This window comes from Ambystoma mexicanum, chromosome 6q, assembly GCF_040938575.1.
Source record: "Ambystoma mexicanum isolate Mex_15411 chromosome 6q, UKY_AmexF1_1, whole genome shotgun sequence".
In the NCBI taxonomy this organism is placed as follows: domain Eukaryota; kingdom Metazoa; phylum Chordata; class Amphibia; order Caudata; family Ambystomatidae; genus Ambystoma; species Ambystoma mexicanum.
The window spans coordinates 1125474798-1125499070 of record NC_090937.1 but is presented as its reverse complement, the minus strand read 5'-3'; the positions used below and the strand labels follow the sequence as shown (position 1 = coordinate 1125499070).

At 46.2% G+C, this 24273-nt stretch overlaps 1 protein-coding gene across 2 annotated transcripts in view; it reads left to right on the top strand.

Annotated features, from left to right (window-relative positions):
• ATP10D (ATPase phospholipid transporting 10D (putative)) overlaps positions 1–24273 on the top strand; it is a 2065840-nt gene that overhangs the window by 516626 nt on the left and 1524941 nt on the right. For both annotated transcript variants that reach the window (XM_069631716.1, XM_069631715.1), the window contains one exon: positions 9346–9431. In XM_069631716.1, coding sequence (XP_069487817.1) covers positions 9346–9431 — 86 coding nt within the window. The remainder of the gene's footprint in view (positions 1–9345; positions 9432–24273) is intronic.

Sequence of the window (24273 nt, the reverse complement as noted above, 5' to 3'; positions counted from 1 at the left end):
CTTAATATTGGATCTCCTTGAACGATTTTCCAAATCCTCCGCCTGGAGTTCTAAGTTGTTTGTTGCAGTCGCTAACTGGTCCAGTAGTAGGCTATTTTGATTTGTTTCTTCCGTGACATTTTAGAGGCCCCTTTCGACTATGTCCACTCTTTCACCCATCTCCGCCATTTCTTTATTGACCTCCTGGAGGGATGATTTCAGGTCCTCCCTTAATTGTTCCATTTGATTCTGGAAAGCTTTGGTCATTCTGGCCTCCATGCCTTTCAAGCAATTTAAGAGTTCATCCTTGTCCGTTGCCATTATGCTAGCTGGGAGGTCCTTTACTGCAGGAGTCGGCCCCAGGGGAGGGGATGGTGATTCTGCGTGTGTTTGTCGCCTCTGCCGCCAGCACTTCTCAATTTGCCCTTCCTGGGGTCTCACTGGAGTTTTTTCTCTGGATGTGCCCGTTTTGGATCTGGCGCCCGGCATCTGAGTTGCTCTGCATGGATGTTGCTCCTGCCCAGTACCTCGCTCCTATAACTGTATATTGCTGGAATGGGCTGTGTCCTCTCACGTATCCAGAACACAGGGCTTGCCCTCCACTGTTGTGTACTTTGCCTCTGCGAGTTTTATTTCTTGTGTTGCCCTTGCTGTGTCGATGCAGTAGGGGGTTAATCAGGTTTATTATCGTGGATGATCCCACTATCCCAAGTCCATCTGCTTTTGTTGTTGCCTTGTGCCAAGCCGTTTTTCGGGGATCGGGCGGCAAACCCTCCTAGCCAGATCCCATGGTGTACGTTGTTAGGTGTACTGCTCCGTTGTGCCAATGGGGATAGGTGGTTCGTGACAGCAATAATAATGTCGTTTCAAGCGAGTCCCCACCTGTCGCTCACTCCTGGTTGTTTTAGGCGGGCACAAGCACTGGGGGTGAACCCAGGGGCCACCACCTACTTGTTGGGGTAATATACCACTGCCCCTTTGTCCATACTGTTTATGTAGGCCCTGTGTCCTCCTGGGCCTTTCGGGGGGGAAGGGGAGGCGTCCCCTCCCAGTCAGGCTCCGTGGTGGAGGGACGTCCGCTCCGCGGGGTCCCTTATGGTCCACGTGATCTTCTTGTGGGGGGAGTTCTGGGGCAGGGGCTGTCTCCTGACCTGTTCCCTGCTCGCTCCTTGTGTATGGCTGGTGGTAGTCACTGTTCCTGTCGGCCAGTCTGAGTGTTGAGCGTCCAGGCGCCAATGTGCGCCACACCGGCTGGGTATTGGGTGACAGGGCCTTGTACTTTCCCCTGTCTGATACGGGACAACTAGTTATGGCTGTGCCGTACGTTTGACAATTTCTGCTCTGGATTATGCTTGTTATCTCCTGCTCGGTAGGTGTGTAGTGCACCTCTAGGGTCTCAAGTGCGTGGGGGCGCGGAGCAGATGTGCACCGTGGCAGGTCTCGGCCACTCTCAGGAGTGTAGCATCAAGTTACATCAGGGCCACAGCAAGTTTATAGGCCCTCAGAATTGGACAGCAGGATTATGCCGCTCCTCCGTGCACATGCAGTTTTAATGGAGAATTGCCTCAGGGGCTCAGTACTACGTTGGCGCCAGGTTCCACAGCAGCCCGTCACCCCTGGCTGGCCCTGATGCAGGTGGTATGATCCTCGGGTGAGGGGGGCCCCGCCAGGGGGTGTGATTCACAGCAATCTGGGCACTTTGCAATGCCCCGGTGTCCAGCACCCTCTGTTTCCGTGCCGCGCTCCCGAGTTGACAGCTCTGGGGGAGTCCGGCCGTTACAGAGGCTGGAAACAGCTCGTTGTGGTTCTCCCGTTGCTCCCCGGCTTTCGGTACGTCAGGAGGAGGGGGGGAGGAGGGAGATCGCCCGGGCCTCCAGATCCAGCACGGGGAGGAGGGGGAAGGCACCCCACAGGGTTACAGGGCAGCGGGCCTTCGCGCAGCACTACAACGCTTGTCCTACCTTCCGCGGTTGCAGAGGTCTGCGCCCGCTCCTGCCGTATGTTCCATAGCTGTCGCGATGCAGGTCCAGCTAGCTGCACAACAACGCCCTGTATTTCACGGGCTGATGCGGGTCCGTTATGCTGCCTTGCGCCTCAGGTTGGCCAGCTTCCACACGGGCGCTGGTGCTCCAGAGCCTCGCCTCCGCTGCGTCGGGTGTTCTAGGCACAGTGATCGTCTTTACCATTGTTACCAGCCTAGCGTATGTGATGTATTATCCGCCATGTAAACCTGTATCTTCTCTCAGTATATCGAATTCTATTTTCTCCCCTCCTGGCCACATGTCTCCAATGGTTGTGACTCCTACTGGTTCCCAGTGTTCTCTAGTAGTCCTCCTCAATTGCGCTTCCACTCCCTTAAGTGTCACCAATGGTACCTGTGGGGAGTAAGAGAGCGGGCTCCCCATCACTTGGCAAGCTCTACGCCAAATCCTCCTCCCCAGGTCTAGTAATGTTGACACTCCCCCCTTCGGAAGTTCTGCCAACCACATCCATTCATTCAAGAAATAAGTGGTACACTCTGTCCTCAACAATTAGACTCTGGTGTGGGGTCCTCAGAAAACCATCTTGCCACGTGTTGGAGCTGGCCGGCCAAGTAGTACACCTCAAAGTTGGGCAGTCTGATCCCCGCTTGCTCGTACAGGTTCTGCAATTTCCTCAGTGATATCATATTCCTAGAGTTATGCCAAATGAACTTTGTACTTTGGTGAAGAACCGCTTCGGTATCATGTACGGAACAGTTGCAAAATAGTGCAATAGCCTGGGTAGTACTATCATCTTCAATAGTGCCGCCCTGCCCATCATAGTTAAAGGCAACCGGGCCCAGAATACCATGCTGCGTTCGATTTGTCCCACCGCCTTTTCCGTGTTGTGTTTGTGTTCATCCTCGACCTTATGATATATATCCACTCTCAGATACCTAAAAGTTTCAGTTGCTCATCCTATCTGTAACACTGGTAGCTTGTGCCTTGGTATTCCCACAAATCTGCCTAGGGGGAATATGATAGACTTTTTGGGATTAATTGTAATTGAGAGTATCGCGTATCGGTCCATTTCCTCGAGTGTATTGCAAGTTTTCTTCATGGTATTTCAAGTGTAGCAACATCTCATCTGCGTAAAGTGATATCAGATGCTGTCCCCCTTTCGTGCTGAATCCCACCTCGCAATATTGTTGCCTCAGATACACAGCCAAAGGTTCCAGTACCAGGATATAGAGCATCAGGGACCATGGGCACCTCTGCCTGGTACCTCTGCTAAGAGTCCATCGTTCCGAAGTGATCAGTCCTGTTCGGACTCGAGCCACCGGCTCACTGTACAGCAACTGGGCCCATTTCAGGTACACTGGTCCTATCCCACATTCCTTCAGGACAGCCATCAACCATCGCCATTTGACCGAGTCGAAGGCTTTTACTGCGTCTAGCGAGACTATTGCCACATCCTGGGGGCTCCCCTTGGTCTGATCTATGACCTGGTGAAGCCTCCTGAGATTATCAGAGATACACCTGTGTGGGACATACCCCGTCTGGTCTGGGTGTATGAGTTTGTTTATCACAGGCCTCCGTCTGTTTGCCATCACTGCAGTAAGGATCTTGCTGTCCTGATTAAGCATCGATAGCGGTCTGTAAGATCCGCAGTCCGTGCTCGGTTTATCTGGTTTAAGGAGCGGAATTCTAATCGCTTCCCTAAGAGTCTCTGGCAGTCTACCCTTGAAAATTTGGTCAAGTCCTCTAACATAGTTTCCCTTTCGGCTTGCCTGCCTTGGCTGACATTTTGATTTCCAATTTGTATAGTATAGCTCTCAGTGCCGGAACTCTTCTCCCTTCTTCGTTCCACGTGGGCGGCAGTCCTCACTTTTGAACTTTTATAGATTCCTCGTAGCGTGGTGCCCTGGTTGTCTCAGGGTTTCGGTACTCTATGTAGCTCTGTCTCCCCTTGAACCAGCGGCTCAGATTGTATTACCTTCTTGTTTGTGGGTGCTGGCACTGCCTCTTCGTGGATGATTGCTGCTCCCTAGTCTGCTCCTTCTCTGTGCCTGCCACCGTAATTCTTGCGCAGTGTGTGAGGCCACCTCATGATCGCTGCCCCCGATGTGCTATTTAGATGTGCAGGCCCCTCCTCACATAGTCAGTATCGCTAAACAGCCACTGCTGCTCTGCATAGAGTCAGTGTTTTATATGCCCCTTGAATGGGGTCTCATCTGCGTTTTCGGCGTCCCCCCTCTTCTTTTATTTTTCATTAATTTTAAGTTTTTTATTCTTTCTTTAATTTGGCTTCTTTGGGGTGATTGTCTTCAGCCCTTGCATCCCGTCCCAGGTTACGCGCCTCACATTTTCCTGTGTGGGCTTAAGTGCATGCGCACGTTGTTGTGTCCAGGACCTGAGGTGCTCCTGCATCAAGCACCACTGCTCCTGTCTGTAGCCTCCTGCTGCCTGCTGTGCATTTCTGTGCCTGTGTCACAGGCAGTCCACCCTCCCATCGTTTTGTTTCCCTAACGTTACAATCTGCTCAACGAGCAGCTCGCTGCCCGCGCCTCAATTTCTCTGGCACTTCCACTGGCAGCTTGCAGCTTATGTGCTGTTTTCCTCAGCTGGTCACCCCACTTTGGCTTTCTCGCTCACCTCCTTCTCATGTTTTACGAGCGCTTCTACGCTCGGCTCCTTTGTCCATTTCCGACATGGACGCCATTGCTGGATTCCGCTTCCCTCCTGTATGGATTCACCGTCGGTGCTGTCAAGGCACCAAGCCAGCTATTTACAGCACAACTCAGCACCTCTGTCTCCACGTTCTTTGGACTCACCGGGGGTCCTCAGAACGTTGCCCTCTCCGTACCACAGCACTCTTCAGCCGCTCTCTGGCTTCAATGCCAGTGTATCCCCAGCCAGTCTGCGGATACAGTATCTGGGCGCCGCTCACAGTAGTTTCAACGCTGTGTCTTACTCCGTTGGGGTTTGCGTCCCTGCTCACTTCCGAAATGCTCAAGTCACTTCTACATTTCTCAGTGTTCCGGTCCTTTGTTCCCAGTGTGGGCAGGCGCCATCTTTGGTGCACGGTCGTCCGAGGCTCGGGTCTTCGCTGGCCGATTCCGCCACTCTGCAATCGTTCTGTTTCACAAGTTGCACTTTACTGCGTACCCCTCGCGTTCTCATGGATTTGGATCTGATTTGCCTGGTTGCAGTATGTTTATTACGCCATCAATGCGGTCGGATCAGTGACAAATCTCGGGAGCTCCCTGGATCTGCAGCTTAGCCCATGGTCTCATAGCCACGCCCCCTGCTTGTTTGGTTTTGTTTTTTTTTTTTTTCCTGGCAAGGCGGGATCGCCTTGCTCGCCTCAGCGGCGTGTGGGGGATGTCCTTTCCCTGTTTCAGCGAGGTGGGATCGCTCTGGAGAACTGTAGAGGGCGGGGATCGCCCTGCGGCTGTCACACGGGATTATCGGAGCGAACATGGAGCTTCGGACGGATGGGATCACCCGCTGGAGGCGTGGCCGGGATCACGGAGTGCTGGAGCGGACAGGAATTGGTCCTGGAATGGAGAGTTGGAGGGACGGTGGGATTGCCGTATGGAGGAAGCGGGACTGGTGGGATCACCGCCCGAGGGGGAGTGGAGGCCGGTGTGCGGGAGTGCAAACCTTGTTGCCAGTTAACAGTATTATGGAAATAAACGGACTTGACACCGGCTGGAGCGGGACCTCTTCTTTAATCGACCTTCTCTCTTACTTACAATACAGTAACTGAAGTTCTTTCTCCAAACCCCAACTCCTCCCTTTCCTCCCGCTTCCCACCTGGTGTTCCCTTGGGTCTTAAAGGCACAGGGTTGCGTAACACAATGAAGAGGACAAAGGACTGCATTCAGGACAATTTATAGAGGGGCTTCAGTCCCCATTTACTGAAACCCTCCTTGTGCATTGTTAATGATCCAATGTTATTCTTCAAATTTTGTTTCTCACGTTTTAAAGTGTTTTAAAGCATGTTAAACTTTCTTGTCTTTACTGCTGTCGAAAGTAAAAAAGACAATGCATAATAGGAGCCTCCGTTCTCAACATAGAATTAGTCTCCCTTCGAAACCACCTGCAGGCAGCGGTAACAGTGGGATGAATAGAGGCCCCCTAGCGCTTCACTAGCCTTCTTTCATGCGGCTTACCAGACAGATTATTCTGTGAAACAATCTGGTGGGTGTTATTTGCAGTTCACGATCCCAGTCTGGTCCCCGACGAACCACGAGGGACCACTTGCACCACTCTGTTAACTGCGCGGTGCTCCGCGCTGCAAGGCAGATTACATGTCCAGGGGGGCTGCTGTCAGGCGCCGCCTCCTCCGGTGTATTGCTCTCCTCTGAAAAGTGCACGGAACTACCATAAATCACCAATGCAATTATAGAGCAAATACTTCAACCAAAAAACAGACACAATAATTCACAACCACGCACACTTTAGAAGATAATCAGCTCTTTACGGCTATTTATTCAAAGCTTACAGGTACATAGAAATAACTCATACAACTAACATGGACATAGATCACAGAAAACATAAAGAAGTCAAAGAAAGAATACATCACCGTGGGCGTAACTTAATGAAACCTCATCTCGCCAGAAGCGGCTGAAAGACCCCGATAACAGCCAGGCCGAGAGCACAACAGCCCACAGGAGTGTCGGACCGAAGCGTCCCCCCTCCGACTGAGGTCTTTGTGCTTATCCCGTCTGACCGTTGAGGGTTTCCGCATATATGCCCTCCTCAACAAGGGGTGGCAACTTCTCGAACCTTCTGGCAATGCGCTTGCGCATTGATGGGTGACCGTTGGTTGCCAGCTGGGTCAACTGACAGTAACTTCAAGGAGCAAAGCGCTTCCCTCTCCTAAACGCCCCGGAAAACAATTCCATAACTCATCTCAAAACCTTGGCGCAGGCATAGCAAACCAAAACAAACTTTGCTATCAGCTACCAGCCGGCACCTGCGGATCTTAGCTTTCCCAGTGCCTTGTCCTTGGCTGGGAAGGCCTGCATTCCAAGCCCATCAGCGAATAACGTTGAAAACCTGTTTCGCAAAGCAAGTGCAGCTTTCCACCGAGGCATGGGTAAATATCCATTATGGCTCTGAGTTCCCCAGAATGCACTGCGCACCAGCGCCATGTTTTAGCTCAACCGTCAAATCCGGTCACAGCAAGTGTGGAGAGACTGCAGCAGGGTCACAACCACAAATGACCACTCTCACATCACTCTAACCGCACTGTGTTTAATTGCGCAATACAGCCGTAGAATACCCTGGTATGGTCCAAGCCAGAACGTACCACAAAAGGTTTAGTCTACTTGATCGAAATATTTGACCTTTTCCTTTTTGACCAACATTTCTTTGGTCGTTTTCTTGTTCTAAAATGCAGGGGGAGACCCCCACGTATCCCCCCCCACCACTGTTTCCCCACCTTTAACTATTCCCTTACCCACCCATATATATTTTATTTAATTTCACATAATTGCCCCTAATAAAATGATCAAATAAAATCAGTCAAATTTAAAAGGTCCAATCATTTTCGATCAAGTATGCCAATAACCCACAAAAGGATATTGAAAGAGCGTAGGTGGCACCAGTGTGTCTTGGGTGCAATACTGGGCATTCCGCATCAGGTAAGAGTCGACATCCATACTGGAAACGTAACTGTCGCATCACTTTGAAACTTATTTGTCAGAATGGGGTTGGTCCCCCAAGGAGCCCTGTATTGTTCAAGAATTTGGCAACTCGTTTTATCCTGTGATGTGGGGGGAAATTAAGGGATCTCTTTCGGGTGAAGGGATTTATCATATTGGATGAGTTTGAGATGGGTGGGGGCTCACTAATCCATAAACCTCTATAATTTACCCTGCAGGGGGGGTAACTCCAGTTATTCCCTTCTTCCCTCTGGCACTGCCTGAACATCCTATTTTTAAACTATTTGACAACGGCAGCCACAGCTCAACGTGCCCTTTCTAAACTTTACAAATGACTTTCGATTATAAACTTTCTTGCCAGGTGGGCAAGTTAAAATGGAAAACGTGCACTTAAAAGAAAATTGACAACCGAGAATGGGCTGTAGTGTGTACACTAACTTGCAAGATATTCATGAACCAGAAGCATAGGCTTATTTGTTTTAAATTCTTACATGAAACTTTCATCACACCAAAAATTAGAAATCATTTTGACTGGTTAACCGCTCACTCTTGTCCTAATGTGGGTCTTCCTAGTGCCCATTATTTTTATCTTACCTGTTCATGTCCAACTATCTCCAAACACTGCAAGGAGGTGGTTGAAAGACCTGCCGTTATCACAGAAATGGAGATACCCTATGACTTGTTGCCGTGCCTGCTAGGAGTGGTATACGCGTTTACAAAAAGTGTGCATTTATTCTTTGGTCTGACCCTTCTGTTAGCAAAGGGACAGTTAGCAATGACATGGATGGACTCCCACCCACGCCGAATGGCAGTGTGATATAGTGACCTTGTTTGGTGCAATACGCAAGAGGACGCATACTGGGAGCTTATTGTGGGGGGGATCCAAACTCAGGGAGTGCTGACCAATGTTTAAAAAACATTTGTACAAAGAAGCAGCGGTCAACATTTGTTCGACCATTGAATCATAGCGCTATTGCAAAATTCTACATTGCCTGGATATTGTGCAAATGTTAGTGCATGCAGCCTCAAGCCAAACTAAACACCTTTGTACAGTTTTCCCACATCCATATTCTCACAATGAAGCAGTGAGAAGTTTGCTTTGATTATACTTGCAACGTATTGTTATAAACTGAAGACACCAATGTATATTTTCATTGCGTATATTTTATTTGATACAACTGTATGTGAGTGAGGTAGTTTATGAATTGTTAATGTTTGAAATTATTGAATAATGTTATAAAAATATACAATCAATGTGGATTTCCTGTGGGTGCATTTGATATTCAGCAGCTTGGCTCTCAAGTGATAGTTTTACTCTGAAATGTTACTGGTAATTTTATATAATGTTATGCATGACCAGTATTATCAAATCTGATTATTTTTTTTTCCCCGGAGTCTTCATGCTAGATTCCCCTCAATATTAAGCTCTTGCATAATAGCAGTTTATATTCATGTTAACCAATTTATCAACCTTAGAAGGATAAAGGGTTGTGTTGGAACAGCTGAGATTTTAACTTATGATGTGCATGTTGCCCCCATGTCGGAGGCAAATGCTTAACGTGTGAACTATCCTCCGGGTCTAATTAATTTTTCTTTCGTAGCCTAGTTTTAGTTTATCCTACGTTTTAAAAAAAATATATAAAATGTTGCTCCTGTTTTCTAGTTTTATGTACTTGCAGACTTTTCTTAGAATTGAATACAAAGGATAAAACTCTGTTATTTTTTCTTAGGACTCTGAGGTGGAACCTGAAACATTTTCTAGCAGAATAGAATGCGAAAGCCCAAATAATGACCTGAACAGATTCAAAGGCTTTTTGTAAGTAAACTTTAAACATTCTATGAATTCCAATCCAATTCATGATCACCTATGTACAGTCCCATTCTGAAATATGTAAAGGGGCTTTTTTACAAAATACCAATATTTTTTCCCCTCTAGCATGGGGTAAATCAATGGACTTTTTATGTTTTACTTTATTTTGTGTGCTTATTCTACACACATACTTTTGTTATTAACAAGTTCATAGCACATCATTTATTATTTATTAAATATTTCGCAAAGAACTTTAATATTTTCTGATAATCTCATTGTTGTCGACATGGAACGAAACTTCTACCAGACTGTACAGGCATGCATGCAATCCATCAAAACTCTTCTTGTACGTATCTTTCATTTGACCTTACTCCACCATTACCCTTTCTCCTCTTTGCTGTCCTTTTCTATTGTCCAAGGTCTGGATTCCGTTGCTGGGGGCACAATACAGCACTCTGCAGACAAGTTAGACAAATACACTGGTGAATGGTACAAAACAAGCTTTTAGCATACAATATTCCTTGTGTGGTGGAGCAACGAGTGCATTTGTCCTGTTGGCCTGCCTTTCTGTGTTTGTGAGCGACATTTGTACAAATAACTTGTTTATCGGCCAGATAACAGCACCTTCATCACCGTTTTACCCCAATGTATCGCTGACACGCCAGAGACCGCCTTCTGAGATGCTGTTTAAGCACACCACCAAGTGACTCTTTGTTGTGAAATGGCAGTCGGTGCACCTGCATGCCCCGGCTACAAATACAGACACAATGTGAGGAAGAAGTGATTGTGACGTAGACATCCTTTCAGAGACATAGGCATGTAGGTGCCTGCATTCTCTTTAATATTGGTGTACCCAAGCTTGACTTAGCTGCATTCAGCTGGCAACCAGAGTGCAATCCCGGTGAATCCCTCCTTCATTTGGGCACCAGGTTTCCTGTGTTTTGTTGTATACAGTCGATATTGAGTGTACTTCATATTTCTTATTATTTCTTGCTTTTTTCAAGTAAATATACTGGTTTTATGTATAAAGCACTGCCAAATGGTATTTTACTGTGTGTATTTTGTGTCTAAATTGAATAATTTGTTTGGTGCATTCTACTTGTACAATATATTGGAAAGTAAGCACATGACATTTGCTCTACTTGTACAAGGTATTCGTATTGAAGCACAGGACTTTAAAGCACATAAGCATTCAGGAGCTCATGTTCCAGTCCTTGTAATAAGACAGTGGATAGGACATACATACATCTGGGTAAAAAATTGATTCAGTACATTTTCCACCTGCCAGCATTGACACAAGCCTCTGTTTTCGGCCGCTCATAAAGTTCTGGCAATACATTGTTTAAACATGATGCTCCATTCCTAGGAATAGTGGCACAGGCCAAGGAATCTAAAAACAACTTGAATTCAGTATTTATATGTAAGGGGGTTTTACTCTACAAACTGAATAAATATATTCCATTTTAACAGAGGTCACTTGGTGGGAAATCAATAGAACAGAAACAAAGCAAGCGTGTCTATCGGTTCATGTCCCTTTGTCCATCCACCCTTTTATCTCCTCTTTCCTGGCAGGAAATACAAAACATCACTCAGTCTTTGGTGTTTTACGTGCACCAGAGCCAGCACATGAAGGTGTGAGTGCTTCATCCAGGGCTGAATAAAAGTAGCCTAGTGGAGAAATGATAAACAGCATTTGGAAAGTCTGTGTACCAGGAGTATTGTAGATACATTGGGTCCAAAATAGTGTTAAAACGTGTCGACAATGTGTCTGATGCTTCCAGGTTTTTAACGTACAAACGTTCCTGATGGGTACCGCATATATGAAATATTTCATGGACTACAAAGTCGACACAACTCAGGGTCTAATAGCCCAGGTTCAACCAGATAATACCACAACAAGGGTGCATGTTTATAGAAATGCTGCTTCAAAGCACACACCCTTAGCCCCCTTTTGAACTCCATCTCACTGGACAATTTGATGGAATATTGCCCTTTTCATATAATGTTTTTTTTTTTTACTACAAATTCTGGTGGAAATAAAAATCCATCTCCAAAGATATATCTTTTTAAATGCCATGCATTCTATTAAATTATGCAAAATCATCTGAATATTTTACTCTTGAAAAGCAAGTAATTGATGTTTAATAGATAAAACAAAGTAGAAAACAAATTCACAAGTGATTTTCTCTAGAAACCATACGATGTTTAAGATTTAAGGGATACTGAAAAAGTAATTTTAAAGGCGCTTGTGCAGGTTTGCTGTTATGTGAAAGAATGTGGAGACCTGTGTAACATGTATTTTAGTCATCTGAGATAATTATGCAGTGTTAATTACAAATTACTTGAGAGACCAAGTTATATCTAGAAGCCTACGTTTGTTTGACATTACACCTAGAAATTAGCCAAATATGTTTGTATTATGTGTAGATGTTTTCAAATTTGTGAAACTTTTAAAACTAAACTATCACAGTACAAAATGAAAACGTTCTCCTTTTACATGAGACACTCAATCTCTCATGAACGTTAAGTGACCTAGAATGTACATGTCCTTCAAAACATCCATCAGTATAAGCTGTTCTGTAAAGCAACAATGTCCAGACCCGAATACCCATCACTTTGCTCAGAGTGAAGGCTTAATGGTCAGTCTGCGTTTACCGAAGACCCTTTTTCCAAGCTACAAGAAATACATTTAAATGGATTAGTTTGTCTTGAAAATGCCTAAAAACATGGTCTTTTTTATGGCTACTCTGAAAGTCCAAAAAACTCCAGTGTCTGTTTGATCATTTAATGCAATTTCAGAAATGGGTATGTTGGAGAGGTTCTTAAACTGTAATCTTTGAGAGCATTATCCTCAAAGAATTTGTCAATGCCAGGAGTCCTGTTTAGCAATGTGTGCTTTTAAGTTAAATGACAAATTCAAACATATGGTATTTGTTGATAAATGGGCAAATCACACATGAAATTCAGCAAAATTGTGTAGTAAAATCAACGTTGAAAAGGCGCAGGACAAATTGGCAATGGGAAATACATTTTTGGGTATAATTTAGACCCATTTGTCATGCTATTAACCTCCATATAGAACTGGTTTCAGCAAAAAAGCATGAATCATATGCATATAAAATGATATATTATAGTTTGAGTCAATTAAGTACCTTTTTAGATATAGGATGGCCTGTACCACTTATTGGTTGCGAAGCAAGTCTGGAGCAACCTCTGATTAGTCTCTGGTCCTGTCCCAAAAGCACAGAGAAAAGTGCCTTCCAACCCACCAGTCATGCTCCTCATACTTTGACCACACCAAAAAAAGAATTCAAGGAAAAAGCACAGAATTTCTGCATACCACAGCAGATTTAAAGTAATCACCTATCGACAGAATTACTCTTTTTGGTAACACAAAACCTTTCAGCTAATGAATGTGAGCCGTTTCTGTTCAATCACACGTGCGGGCCCACTCACTGCTAAAAGCATTTCAGGCGCAGTCTATAAATATTTCATCGCCTGTAAGAAATGCTCTGTCCGAATCTGCTGATTTACTGACCAGATTGTTTTCTCTATTTTGCAGTGATGATACTAAATCACCTGTAGCCTCTTACACCTATTATCCTTAATGTCCCTAACCTCACCCAAGACACAGGAATATCTGAATGATAACCGTCCATCTTCCCAACCGACGATTTTTGTTCTGAATTTTATGCTAAATTTCTTAGTGAAGTTGTATGAAATTATTCACCAAGAATTTATTAAAGTGATGCTGTTCACCGCTGCAGACAAGTTGAACATTTTTAAAGCATAGATCTGTGTGAAAACAACAATGTTCAGAAACCTCAAATCAAAGATGACTTACTCGACTTAATGCCCCGTGCACCCATGTAATAAACTACCCAAGTTGCATCTCAATTTATGGCCCAGAACAACAGAAATGAACAAATAAGATAGATGAATGAGTCCAGAGGAAAAGGTGCATCAGCCTTGGTAATTGAGGTTTCCCACATAAGCTCACAAACTAAACCTACGAGACAGAAGAAAGCCAGGGAAAAGAGACTACAATAAAAAAGTATAAATCATCAAAAACCTTCTCCCATAAACAAATACAGGTTCCAGGAAATTTCTGCAAAAACTAACACTTAATAATGGAAGGAAAATCAGACATACCATCCCCTTCTTTGGAAGAGTCAGCACCCTGGGCAGCCAAACTACTGTCGTGTCTCGACTTCAAGAAAAATAAGCAGCTCAAATTGGCAGACCTTTGGATCAAAGACCCTATTACCCAAATGAATATTACAACCTGGAAGAAAAATGTGCTGCATCTGAGGAGCAAATGGCACTTGCAACGAAACGTAACTTGGGGACTGACAATGAGTTGAACATGCCAGACTTATCTACATACTCAATCCAGGAAAAAGAAGAGTATCTGCAGTTATCAGACCCATCGCCCACACCATTGATAACAAACACCCAAGGAGGGTCTGTGTTGGCTATGAACCCCACACATTTCTGTACCCATGAACAAAAATGTTATTTGGGAAGATTGACAATGCACCAAGGGGTTCAGGTTCCAATGTGAACACCTTGCACTTTTGTACCATAGAAGAAAAACAAAATCTCCTCTTAGACGGACGAAGCACTTCAAAGTAGCTTAAAATCATTACAAGAGGCCCGGCCAAACGGTTATCGTCAGCGGAATTGGGTGTAACGCTCACCTGATTCCCACGGAGGCGCTGATCCCGGCTGGGCTGCTATAGTTTCTTCAATTGAGAAGCGTAGAGCTCGGACGACTCTCAGGACTGGGCTTCCTCTTATCGAATGTCTGACTTGCAGGGTAAGTTTTCTGCAGGTGGAAGAAAAAGGGTTAATCACCGTTTGATGGGATTTCTTCTCCCACCAATCGCCAGTTTCTCCCACAGCCTAGCTTTCTACTTGTCTCGGCGAGCTCTCACCTTAGGCGTATAAATGCTGAGCTCTCCATCCTGCGTCTGGTGCAGGGGTGCGTGGATTCCAGTTACGTCACTGGATGAGTTCAGTGTTGAGGCTCAAGTCTTTTGCGGCCTTAGTTGTGGCACTGGTGCTGGGATGCCGAAGAGCGATGCCGCCGTTACTGCACGAGCGGATGCCTGTAAGTATACTGTAGTCTTTAGGCTTTAAAAGATGGGCACCTCAATAATGTCCCTTTTCCTTTGTTTCAGGCCTCGGGATGCTGTGGGCGTAGTTTTCCATTGCCAAAGCACGTGCCGATGCACGTGAGTATAATGTTCGTTGGCCGCTTTTAATGGCACCTCTAATAATGTCCTTTTTCTAGTTTTCAGGTGCCGGGATGCTGCGGTTGATGCGGCCGCTTCTGCGCGTGCAAAAACTGGTAAGTTAAGATGAATGCGACTGCCTTCACCCAAACCCCTTTTTAATTATGTCCTTTGCCTTTCAGGTGCAGAGAAGCTGCCGAAGAGAAGGCCGCGGTTAGCTCCGTTGCAATCACGGATGGATCAGGTAAGCGGGCGCGGCTGCGAGCGAGTTGCACTTTTCTAACCTTATGTTTATTCTTTGCAGGTTTTGCCAGTGACTGGATTCCGGGATCTGGTAAGTATTGTTCTGTGTCTTTCTTCATCCACAGGTTGCTGAAGATGACTCTGGACCTGGAATGCAGGAGCCGACTCGGTGAGCGTCGTCCTGCTGCTGCTGCAGAATAACGCGAAGCACGTGTTTTCCATCGGGCGTGGTTTAAATAGCAGAGAAGTGCTTCCAGTGCGTGTTCTTCCACCTGTTCCACCAAGGTAAGAAAAGAGTTCCTGAATGGAGGGAATAGTTCCTCCCAGCCCTGATGGCTGGGGACTTCAACCAGACTGGATTGTTCTGGGTAAATATGCAGCATGGTCTGCCTCAGGTAAGTCCACCAAAGCATTATTACACTGTTTATCAATATGAGCCTATGGCGCCGGAACTGAAACCCTTCATGAGCCTGGCGCCAAAGGCGCCAGGACACGGTCCAAAGGGCCCCTGTAGGGGTCTGCTGGGTCCGGAGTAGTGGAAGACGGGTCTGCTTCCGAGGGCGCTGGGCCAGTCCTGGCCCCTCGGGAGTAGCGCCCATGACATTGGGTTTGGAAACTATCTTTCAAGCCTCATCTCTCATCTATTACATTAAATAGACTCAATGTCCTCCTGCTATTTCAAGAAATTCCCTGCCTAAGACAAGTTCCTCAAAAAACATTGATTTGGTGATTTTCCCTTAGAACGACCAAATCGATTTGGTCCACGTGCACTTACCTCAAGCCTAATTGCGTCCATTGTTATGGACCAAGAAGTAGTCCTGGGTCAGTTGGGTTATAACATTTTTAGATTAAAAACTACCGCAGCTACTGACCTTAAGGTGACCTCTTTAATTCAACACAACAAATTGCCTGATTTTAGCTTACTTGGTCCTAAAAATCTATAAAAACGATAATCCTGGCTAACGAAACGTTACTTTCACAGACCAACAAAAATTCATTTTAAATTTTGAGAACCGTGATTGGTCTTGGTTAGCATCATTAAGTAGGGAATCAGCTACTCTAGCGGACTGTCCATGAAACCATGTTTCCTCAACTAAAGATAATTTCCTTGAATGCTAGAGGACCCTCCTACCTTTTCACCGACTCTAATCGCCACTTTTCTTTTCGAGAATGTGACATTTTCTGCTTCCAAGAAACTTGGCTTATAGTGCCCTGTATTGGACTGCTAAACAGTCTTTCATATACCCGCGCATAAATGTCTTGGAGGGTGTCCTTTGCCTCTTAATTGCCAACATATAAAATCTTATTAGTAAGGCTGTCCAAGATTTAGTTTTAACGAAATTCTAGCGGTAAACATTTTTTGGGTATAATTGTCACATAAAAAAAATATAAAATTGCTTTTTGCTAAATGTCTATTGGAATCCTGCCAAAATTAACAAGGAAAGCCTATTCCATGTTATGAAGGCATGTTTCGCATATTGGAATGAGAAGTTCCCACTCAAATTATATTGGTTACGGATTTGACGAGTGAGTCAAGAATTAGAGGGGAAAATTAGAACATCCTCTTGGACCTCTGGGGAATGCATAGAATGAATGGTAACATACCGGCAGGTAAACCAACCAAACCTACGTTGAAGAGAGGTAAACAATCATCTACAGATTATATTTTTATTTCCAGATTCTTTTTAAATCCTTGCTTAGCTTTCACCATAGAAGACTGCTCTGCCATTGACCATGCAATTACTGCAACATATTTTGGGTTTAAATGTGGGATGCAGAGGTAAAACTCTCCTAGCCTCTGCTAAAACAAATGATGCTACTTCCAAGCATAAATGGAACCTTAAAGTAGTGAACTGATTCAATAATCACATCTACAAATGCACGTTGAACAAATTATCAAAACTAAGTGTGGCGATCCTGAACCCTTTTTGATCATCTTTTTTTTTTTATACCATTCAAATTTTATTAAACAAAAATATGGAACAGTACACAGCTCCTTTAGCTTGATACATCAAACAGATACATAAATCTAGAGCAGCATCGATCCACATAAAAATTGTCATTGAATATCATGAAAACTTTTATGATCAAGATAAACAAAAGATCAAACCGTTACAGCATAGTAACGTAAACCAAATAATGTGTATTTTATGATGGAGTCCATGATTATCGTTCCGAGCCGCAAACTGAATGAAGGGCTCCCATTCAGCAAGAAATGTTGACATTTTCACCTTTAAGGGTGGGTTCAATTTTGCACCTAGCTACTATAAACCAACATTTACCCACCATTCCCTAATGTCTGGTGCGGTGGGCGACCTCCAATTCCGTACTGATACTATTCTTTCAGCGACCAGGAAGAGTGTGAGTAACTTGGCAGACTATCGATATTACCCATCAAGGTTCTCATCCCCTCAAGAGCAGTGCCGGAGGTGCCATAGGAAGATCTATCCCTGTGATCCCCTTAATTTGAGTCAAGACCTCCTTCCAGTAGGACTGGATCACAGCGCAAGACCACCAAACATGATCGTCCCTAGGGCCTGTGCACATCTCCAGCAACAGTCTGGAATAGCAGGGTCCATCCTATGAAGCTGTGAGGGAGTAAGATACTATCGGAATAACCGCTTATAACTGTTTTCTTTCAACACACATCTAGATGATTTAGATTTGGCAGCCCTGTTCCAAACATTTCCCACGTAAGATCTCCTATGGGGACATGCATCTCTTCCTCCCAACACAGCATATAGGCATGCAGGGGCTTAAAGCGACAAGCATTGAGACCATGATACAATGAGGAAACCCTACGAGAAAGGGGGTCACCAACAAAGAGATCCTCACATGGGTTTGTATCCTTTTTAGCCTGCTGGGAGACCTTTGCGCTAGATATCCAGTGGCGAAGTTGATTATAAGAGTATTTATCAATATCTTGGACCATGAAGGCCTGCTTATATTTATCAAAAGTCAAGGGAAGCTCAGACTCGAAGCTGACCCAGCCGCTCCAGACCTCCTTCAACCCATCTAGTGAACCTGCCCTGCTGACAGCCTGGTGGGAATTCGGGTGTGTTCCATAAACGGGTAACGGGGGAAGGGAACGTCGTCCCTTGGTACTTAGGAGCTGCCTTGTCCTAATATTCCATTAAAAACCGGGTAGTTGGGAGAAAGTTGGCCTCCTTTTTAAGGACTAAGGGAGACCTGCCCTATATGATTGGTGCTGGAGTCTGCAGCCTAGATGGCTCTATAGTTAATGCTTAAGGTTTCGTTTGTGCTCACACTATCGAAGAAAGGGGCTAACTTCACCACGTAAAGTTAACTCTATATCTGGGACTCCTTTATCCTTGGCTGTCATCAAGGTACATTCGGAGACACTTGGACTTCTTGAAGTTTGTAGGTCTTTGAGGCCTGTTTGGGAACCCAAACCGGGAGTGCTTGAAAAACATGTAGTAGGCATGGTAATAGTGTAATTTAAAGGGCTGCAACTCGCCCCAACCATAAAATATCAGTCTGTGCCCACCGAAGGTCAGCCTTGGCAGAGGAGAAACGTTCAGGAATGTTCCGTGCATATAACGGAGAGTGAGAAGGCGTGATCCGGATCCCCAAATACTTTAGAGAAGTCTCTGTCCATTGGAAGTCAAACCCTCTCTGAAGTTCTTGTTTCGCCTCAGGATTCACCAAGACATTAAGAATAGTGGATTTAGAATTACTGATATTAAAACCTAGAGACCTGATAGTCGTTCTATCAATGAAATAATGCAAGTTGAAGTTTTCTCAGGGTGATGCATAAAGAAGAGGGTTTCAGCGTAAAGCACAACTTTGTGTTGATATCCAGTCATGGTGATACCGCAAATATTTCCAGATGACTTAAACTTACTTGGCAAGGGCTCCATCGATGGCGCAAATAAAAGCGGGGACAAGAGGCGCCCTTGTCGAGTTCCCCTAGTCGGGGCCAATGGCTCAGAGAAAGTCCCATTTAATTTTATAACTGTGGTCGGATGAGCAAAATTAGCTTGTATTCTTTTGATAAAAAGCGTCTGAAACCCAAAACCACCCAGCACTTTGAAGAGATATGACCAGTCTCTACGGTCAAATGCTTTTTCAGTATCTATAGATAACTCCGCCAATTCCTGGTCATGTCTCTTTGCATACTCCATCACATCCAGGGTTCTTTGGACATTATCAAAAGTTTGAAGCCCTTGAATTAATCCTGTTTGATCCTTATGGACTTTACCTGGAGAAACAGCTGCTAAGCAGGCTGCGATAACCTTAGAATAGATTCGGGAATTGTAATTTGGAACTGCAATAGGGTGGTATGACGTGCTAATGGTGGGATCCTTATCCGGCTTACCTATAAGCGAGAGCAAGGATTCACCCATAGCGGGTGTGGGTGCCTCTGTATCAGTAAAGCTTTATGAACAGTGAGACCAACTGGGGGGTGAGAAAGTCTATACATTGCTTATAAAAAAGAGCTGAATAGCCATCCGTCTCTGGGGCTTTGTTAGGAAGAGACTATTTAACAGGAGTCACCTCCTCCAGTGTGATCTGATTCTCTAGTGTATGTCTATCTTCAGCAGAGATGGAAGGCAAGTTTGCTTCTCTAATGAACGTTTTCTGGGCCTCCTCATCCCACCTATCGGCGCTAAAAAGGGACTTCTAATACTCCACCAGCATGAACATTAGATTACTCATCGTCTCTCAACTCCCCTGTTGTCCCGCAGCTTAACAATAGCATGTATAGCCATCTGGCCCTTCAATTTGTACGCAAGGCCTTGTTAGAGGTGCTAAATTAAAATTGTTTGGTCTGGAGTCATTTGTGAGAGATATCTGATGCACATAGAGCCTTGAGCTCAGCCCTAGCTACCTGGAGCTGTCTGTAGATCCTACAAGCCCCTCCCCTTTTATATAATGTCTCTAGCTCCATCACGCGCCTCTCCATAGCCTCCCGCCGGGCCACCAGGATCCGGTTCCTAGCGGAAGGCAGACTAATAAGCTCTCCGTGCAGCGTGGGCTTCAGTAACTCCCAGACGGTTGAAATTGGCAATTCCCCAGTAAGGGGTTTCCCGAAAGTACAAAACTGTTAGTTCAGAGATATCGGTCCAATAGGCTGCATCGGCAAGCAACGAATTATTTATCTTCCATAGGGAAGCCCTCCTGGCCCCGGTGCCAGTATATCTATCCGGAGCGTTACTGGGGCATGGTCAGAAACCACCGCTAAACCAATAGACGTGCGGGACACGAAAAAGAAATCAAGCCGAGAGTGACTGTGGTGTATGTGGGAATATAGTCTCTCTTGAGGATGTTGCAACCTCCAGATGTCATCAGTAGTAAGTCGACAATTACTTGCCTGAGTGAGACCTGGTTGCATTAGACCCCCTTTCCAAACCAGACCCGTCTAGTCCCCAGTCAAGTACTACATTAAAATCCCCTTCCCCCACGATAAGCTTGCCCACCTATAATTGAGCTATGTGTGGGAGCATTTGAGCATAAAATGTATCTTGTGATTGCTTAGGACCACAAACCGAAAAAGTTATGTCTACATCCTCAACCCGAACATGCAGGCCCAAATATCACCCTTGTGAATCTTTAAGTGACTTCACCACTGTAAAATTTAAAGTGAGCAACACCTGCCCGTTTAGTTGGGCGTGGGGGGGATGCAAAATACTGGCGAGGACCATTTATAGCAAAGCCTTGGCCTATGCGCCCTCAGTAGATGGGTTTCCTGTAACAGGATGATGTTGTCTTTCAGTTCTACAAGTTTAGCCAACACGCTCTTCCTCCTCCTGGGGGAATTATGTCCCGGTGCATTAATCACTTTAAGCTCAGCCATTTATCCTGTTCCACAATTCATCATTTTTCTGAGTTTCCCACATAGTTCCAGACCAAGAATCCAATTCCTCCACCTGCTGGCAGCCCCTGCGCAATATGAACCACCTGGGCATAAATCAGCCACAAAGAGTAGACCCCAGCGCTGCAATAATCGGAAAACAAAAACCGGGAAATTTCTATCCCGTAAGGGGGGGGAGGCGCGTACATTGGGTCACCAATGAACCCAAGGAGGGCAGGTACTCGTTGCCCAGCCCGTATATACATGAACGCAAAACATTAAGCAGCTTCATGAAAGTCTTCAAGTGCAACCAACAAACAAGTATCAACAGTAGACCAGCCTACAACCAGTAACCTCTAAACAATGGAGTGAAGATGAGAAGTCATTCAGGCCATCCCACACAGTCTTGTTGGACCCTCAGAGTCCCCACTTCTTTCTCGTCTGTCCGCAGATGGCCATCTACAGTCCCTTTATTTGCTCTTTCGAGAACACGGTTTGGACCACTTGGTTCGGGGGATATAATGTTAAGACCCCTCAGGGAGTTGCAGCTCTGCACGAGGGAACTTTAACACCTCAAACACAGCGGCCAATGAAGTAAATTGGTGCTAGATTCCCTTATAGCTAACCATAATATGAAAGGGATACCCCCATCTGTACTGAACACCTTTCTGCAGCAGCCATTGAGTAAGCGGCTTCATCTGTCGTCCCCTCTGGATCGTTTCCTGGGCCACGTCCTGGAATGTTTGCAGTTTGACACCCCTGAATATAATGCTACACTGTGCCCTGCCTTTTTGGAAGGTGAGCTCCTTGGTATGGAAGAAATGGATTCTAGATGGCCCATCCGGAAGGAGATTTTGGCGCTGCTGAAAGTTTGAATGAACTCTATGGGTGTAGTCTAGAGTCAAGTCTGCGTGTTCAGTTTCCCCAGGATATGGCGGAAGAGGTCACTCACATAAGCCTCCAGATCTCGGTCTAAGATTTCTCGTGGGATTCCACAAATCCAGAGATTTCTTTGGGAACAGTTCTCGCTATCTGCCGCTCATCCGTGACTGCTTTATGCCTCTCCAGTGCCGCCACGGTCCTGGGAGTTAGCCTGATCACATAAGGCCTGTTGAACATTATGGGACGACTCCTGGAATTAACCTTTTAGTTCCTGCAAGGTGGACACCATCTCCTTTTGAATGGACTGAAAAAGCTGCGCATTATCACCCTTGGTATCTGGCTGCGAGTCATGGTCCGATGCAGAAGGCAGATCCATACCCACCGACTCAGATGTGGCCGGCATGGACGATTACAACAAGTCCTTAACAGAGGCAGCAGACTTGTTTGGATTTGCCGGATTTCATGATTAAATGGGCTTTGTTCAGCACCTCCCAAACCCACCTCGTGGAGCCCAGCTCACCATGCCACAAATATAAGCACTAAGCCAGGGAAGGGAAAGGCGGCGAGACCAGTGTCGATCAGATGGCACTCTTAAATCCAGCCTGTGCCCCTCAATCGTAGTGAAGTCCGGCTGGATAGGCAGCCCAAGATTGAGAACTGCAGGGGCCCAACCGTGCACAGCCTCCCAACTGGTTATAGAAGATAGTATCAGATAGCATCACAATCCGTAGGGGAATGGAGCAGCTGTTCTCCAAGCCAGAGATACAAGGGAAAAAAATTCAACCAGGATTTACAAATTAGACTGTCACAGGGGTTCTCCCACACATATGAAATGCATGGAGCCTGCCTTGCAGATAAAAGCAGGTTCACAGCGTCGCTGCAGGAAGAGCGGACCTCCCAATGTGTCTGAACCTGTAGTATCCCACAGTGATAGAGCAGTGCTTGGAGCTCTGTCACCAGGTGAGTGAGCTCACTTACTATTTATGCCATTTATGCGCGCCTGCTGCACAGCGACTTAATGCAGGACCAGTGAGGGTGGCCGGGCCCCAATCGTAGCCTTGCCTCACCGCAGGGATCGTGGGGTGAAGTCTTCTGCCCCTCCTCATCTCAGCCCACCAAGCAGATTTCCCATGGAGCCGTGTGTGGACACCTCCCAAGCTCCACTGTCACCCACCGCCTTCGGGCAGCTGCTGTGGCGTGTGCCGCCTCTGTTCCCAGGAGGCGGCTTCTCACCATGTCTGGTCCTCAGAGAGGGCGCGCAATCAGGCCTGCTGACTCCCACAATATGCTCCGACTCCCCGCAGCATATATCCCGGCTGTATGCCGCCCAGGGCAAGTTTGCAGCCTTTGCCAGCAATCGAGGGGATGCTGCCATCTTGAGCATTCTGTTCCTCTGTCACCAAAGTTCTACGAAACCCTGTTCAGGGACGACTGGATTGGGCCCTGCGATCTTTAGAACCCAAGGGGGCTATAGAACGCCATGTAGCTGCGCATTCCATGGCAGGGCTGAGCAGCTCACGGATCCTAGGACTCAATCGGATGCCTGCCAGGCCACGCCTCCACCTTTTTGATATTTTTAAAACCCAAATTACAGAGTTGGAGGCGAGGGCCCTAATGTTCAAAACAATATTCTAGCAAGACAGAGATCCTCCTCATTGGCACACCTACACCTTTCTCCCCTCATTCTCTGGCCGGCCTCCCTTGGGCTGTCTCCTGCTCCCATCTGCGAGGCGAAGAACCTTGGGATTATTTTCGACTCCACCTTCTCCTTCTCTCCTCCACATCTCCGACATCTCTAAGAAGTCAAACTACCAACTGCACCTCCTCAGAGGTACTCTCCCTTGCCTCTCCTTTCGCTAGAAGCTTGCTGTCTCTAGCTCTGGTTCTCTCTAGGCTTGATTACTCTAACAGCCTCTTCTTAAATCTGCTTGCCTCTACTCTGTCCTTTGCAACTCATCCAGAACAGGACTGCGAGACCTGTCCTTGACCTCAAGCCCAGGTATCGTATCTCTCCAGCACTGAAATCCCTCCATTGGCTCCCAGTGGATGCAATGATCAAATTCAAAACCCTTTGCATTGTCCACAAGGCCTTCCGGGGCCTGGGATCAAAATATCTCCAGCTTTCTCTCCTGAAGTATCTTCCTACTAGAGCCCTTCGCTCCTCCACCTCGTTGAGGGTCAGGCGTTTTTTCAAGCAGACCCCTCTCCTCGACGGGCGCCTCCCTCTGGAACAGCCTCCCTGCCTCTCTCAAACTTGAACAGAACCACCTACGGTACCGGAAGCAGCATAAGACTTTCCCATTTGCTTCTGCCTTCTCTCTTCCTCTTCCCTGCTGATCCCCTGTTTGATACTGCACTGGTTACCTGGCCACCCTCTGAACCATGGCCCGAGGTCCCTACGCTCCCAGTTGCACACTTGCACTGCCTCCTGGCAACCCTGCACTTGGGGCTGTATCTGTAACACTACAACCTCCCTACCTGCACTATCTAGCAATTGCTGTTCTGCACTTAATCTTGCACTGCCACCTGCTGGCCGCATTTATTGTTTCTTGTGTTATGTCCTGCACTTGCTCCTCCTCCCCTCCCTCAGCACTTTTCCCCTTTCCTCTCCCCTGTACTTGTGCAATCTCAAGGTCACTGGGCTTAGTAAAATCATTGTCTTGTCCCTCCC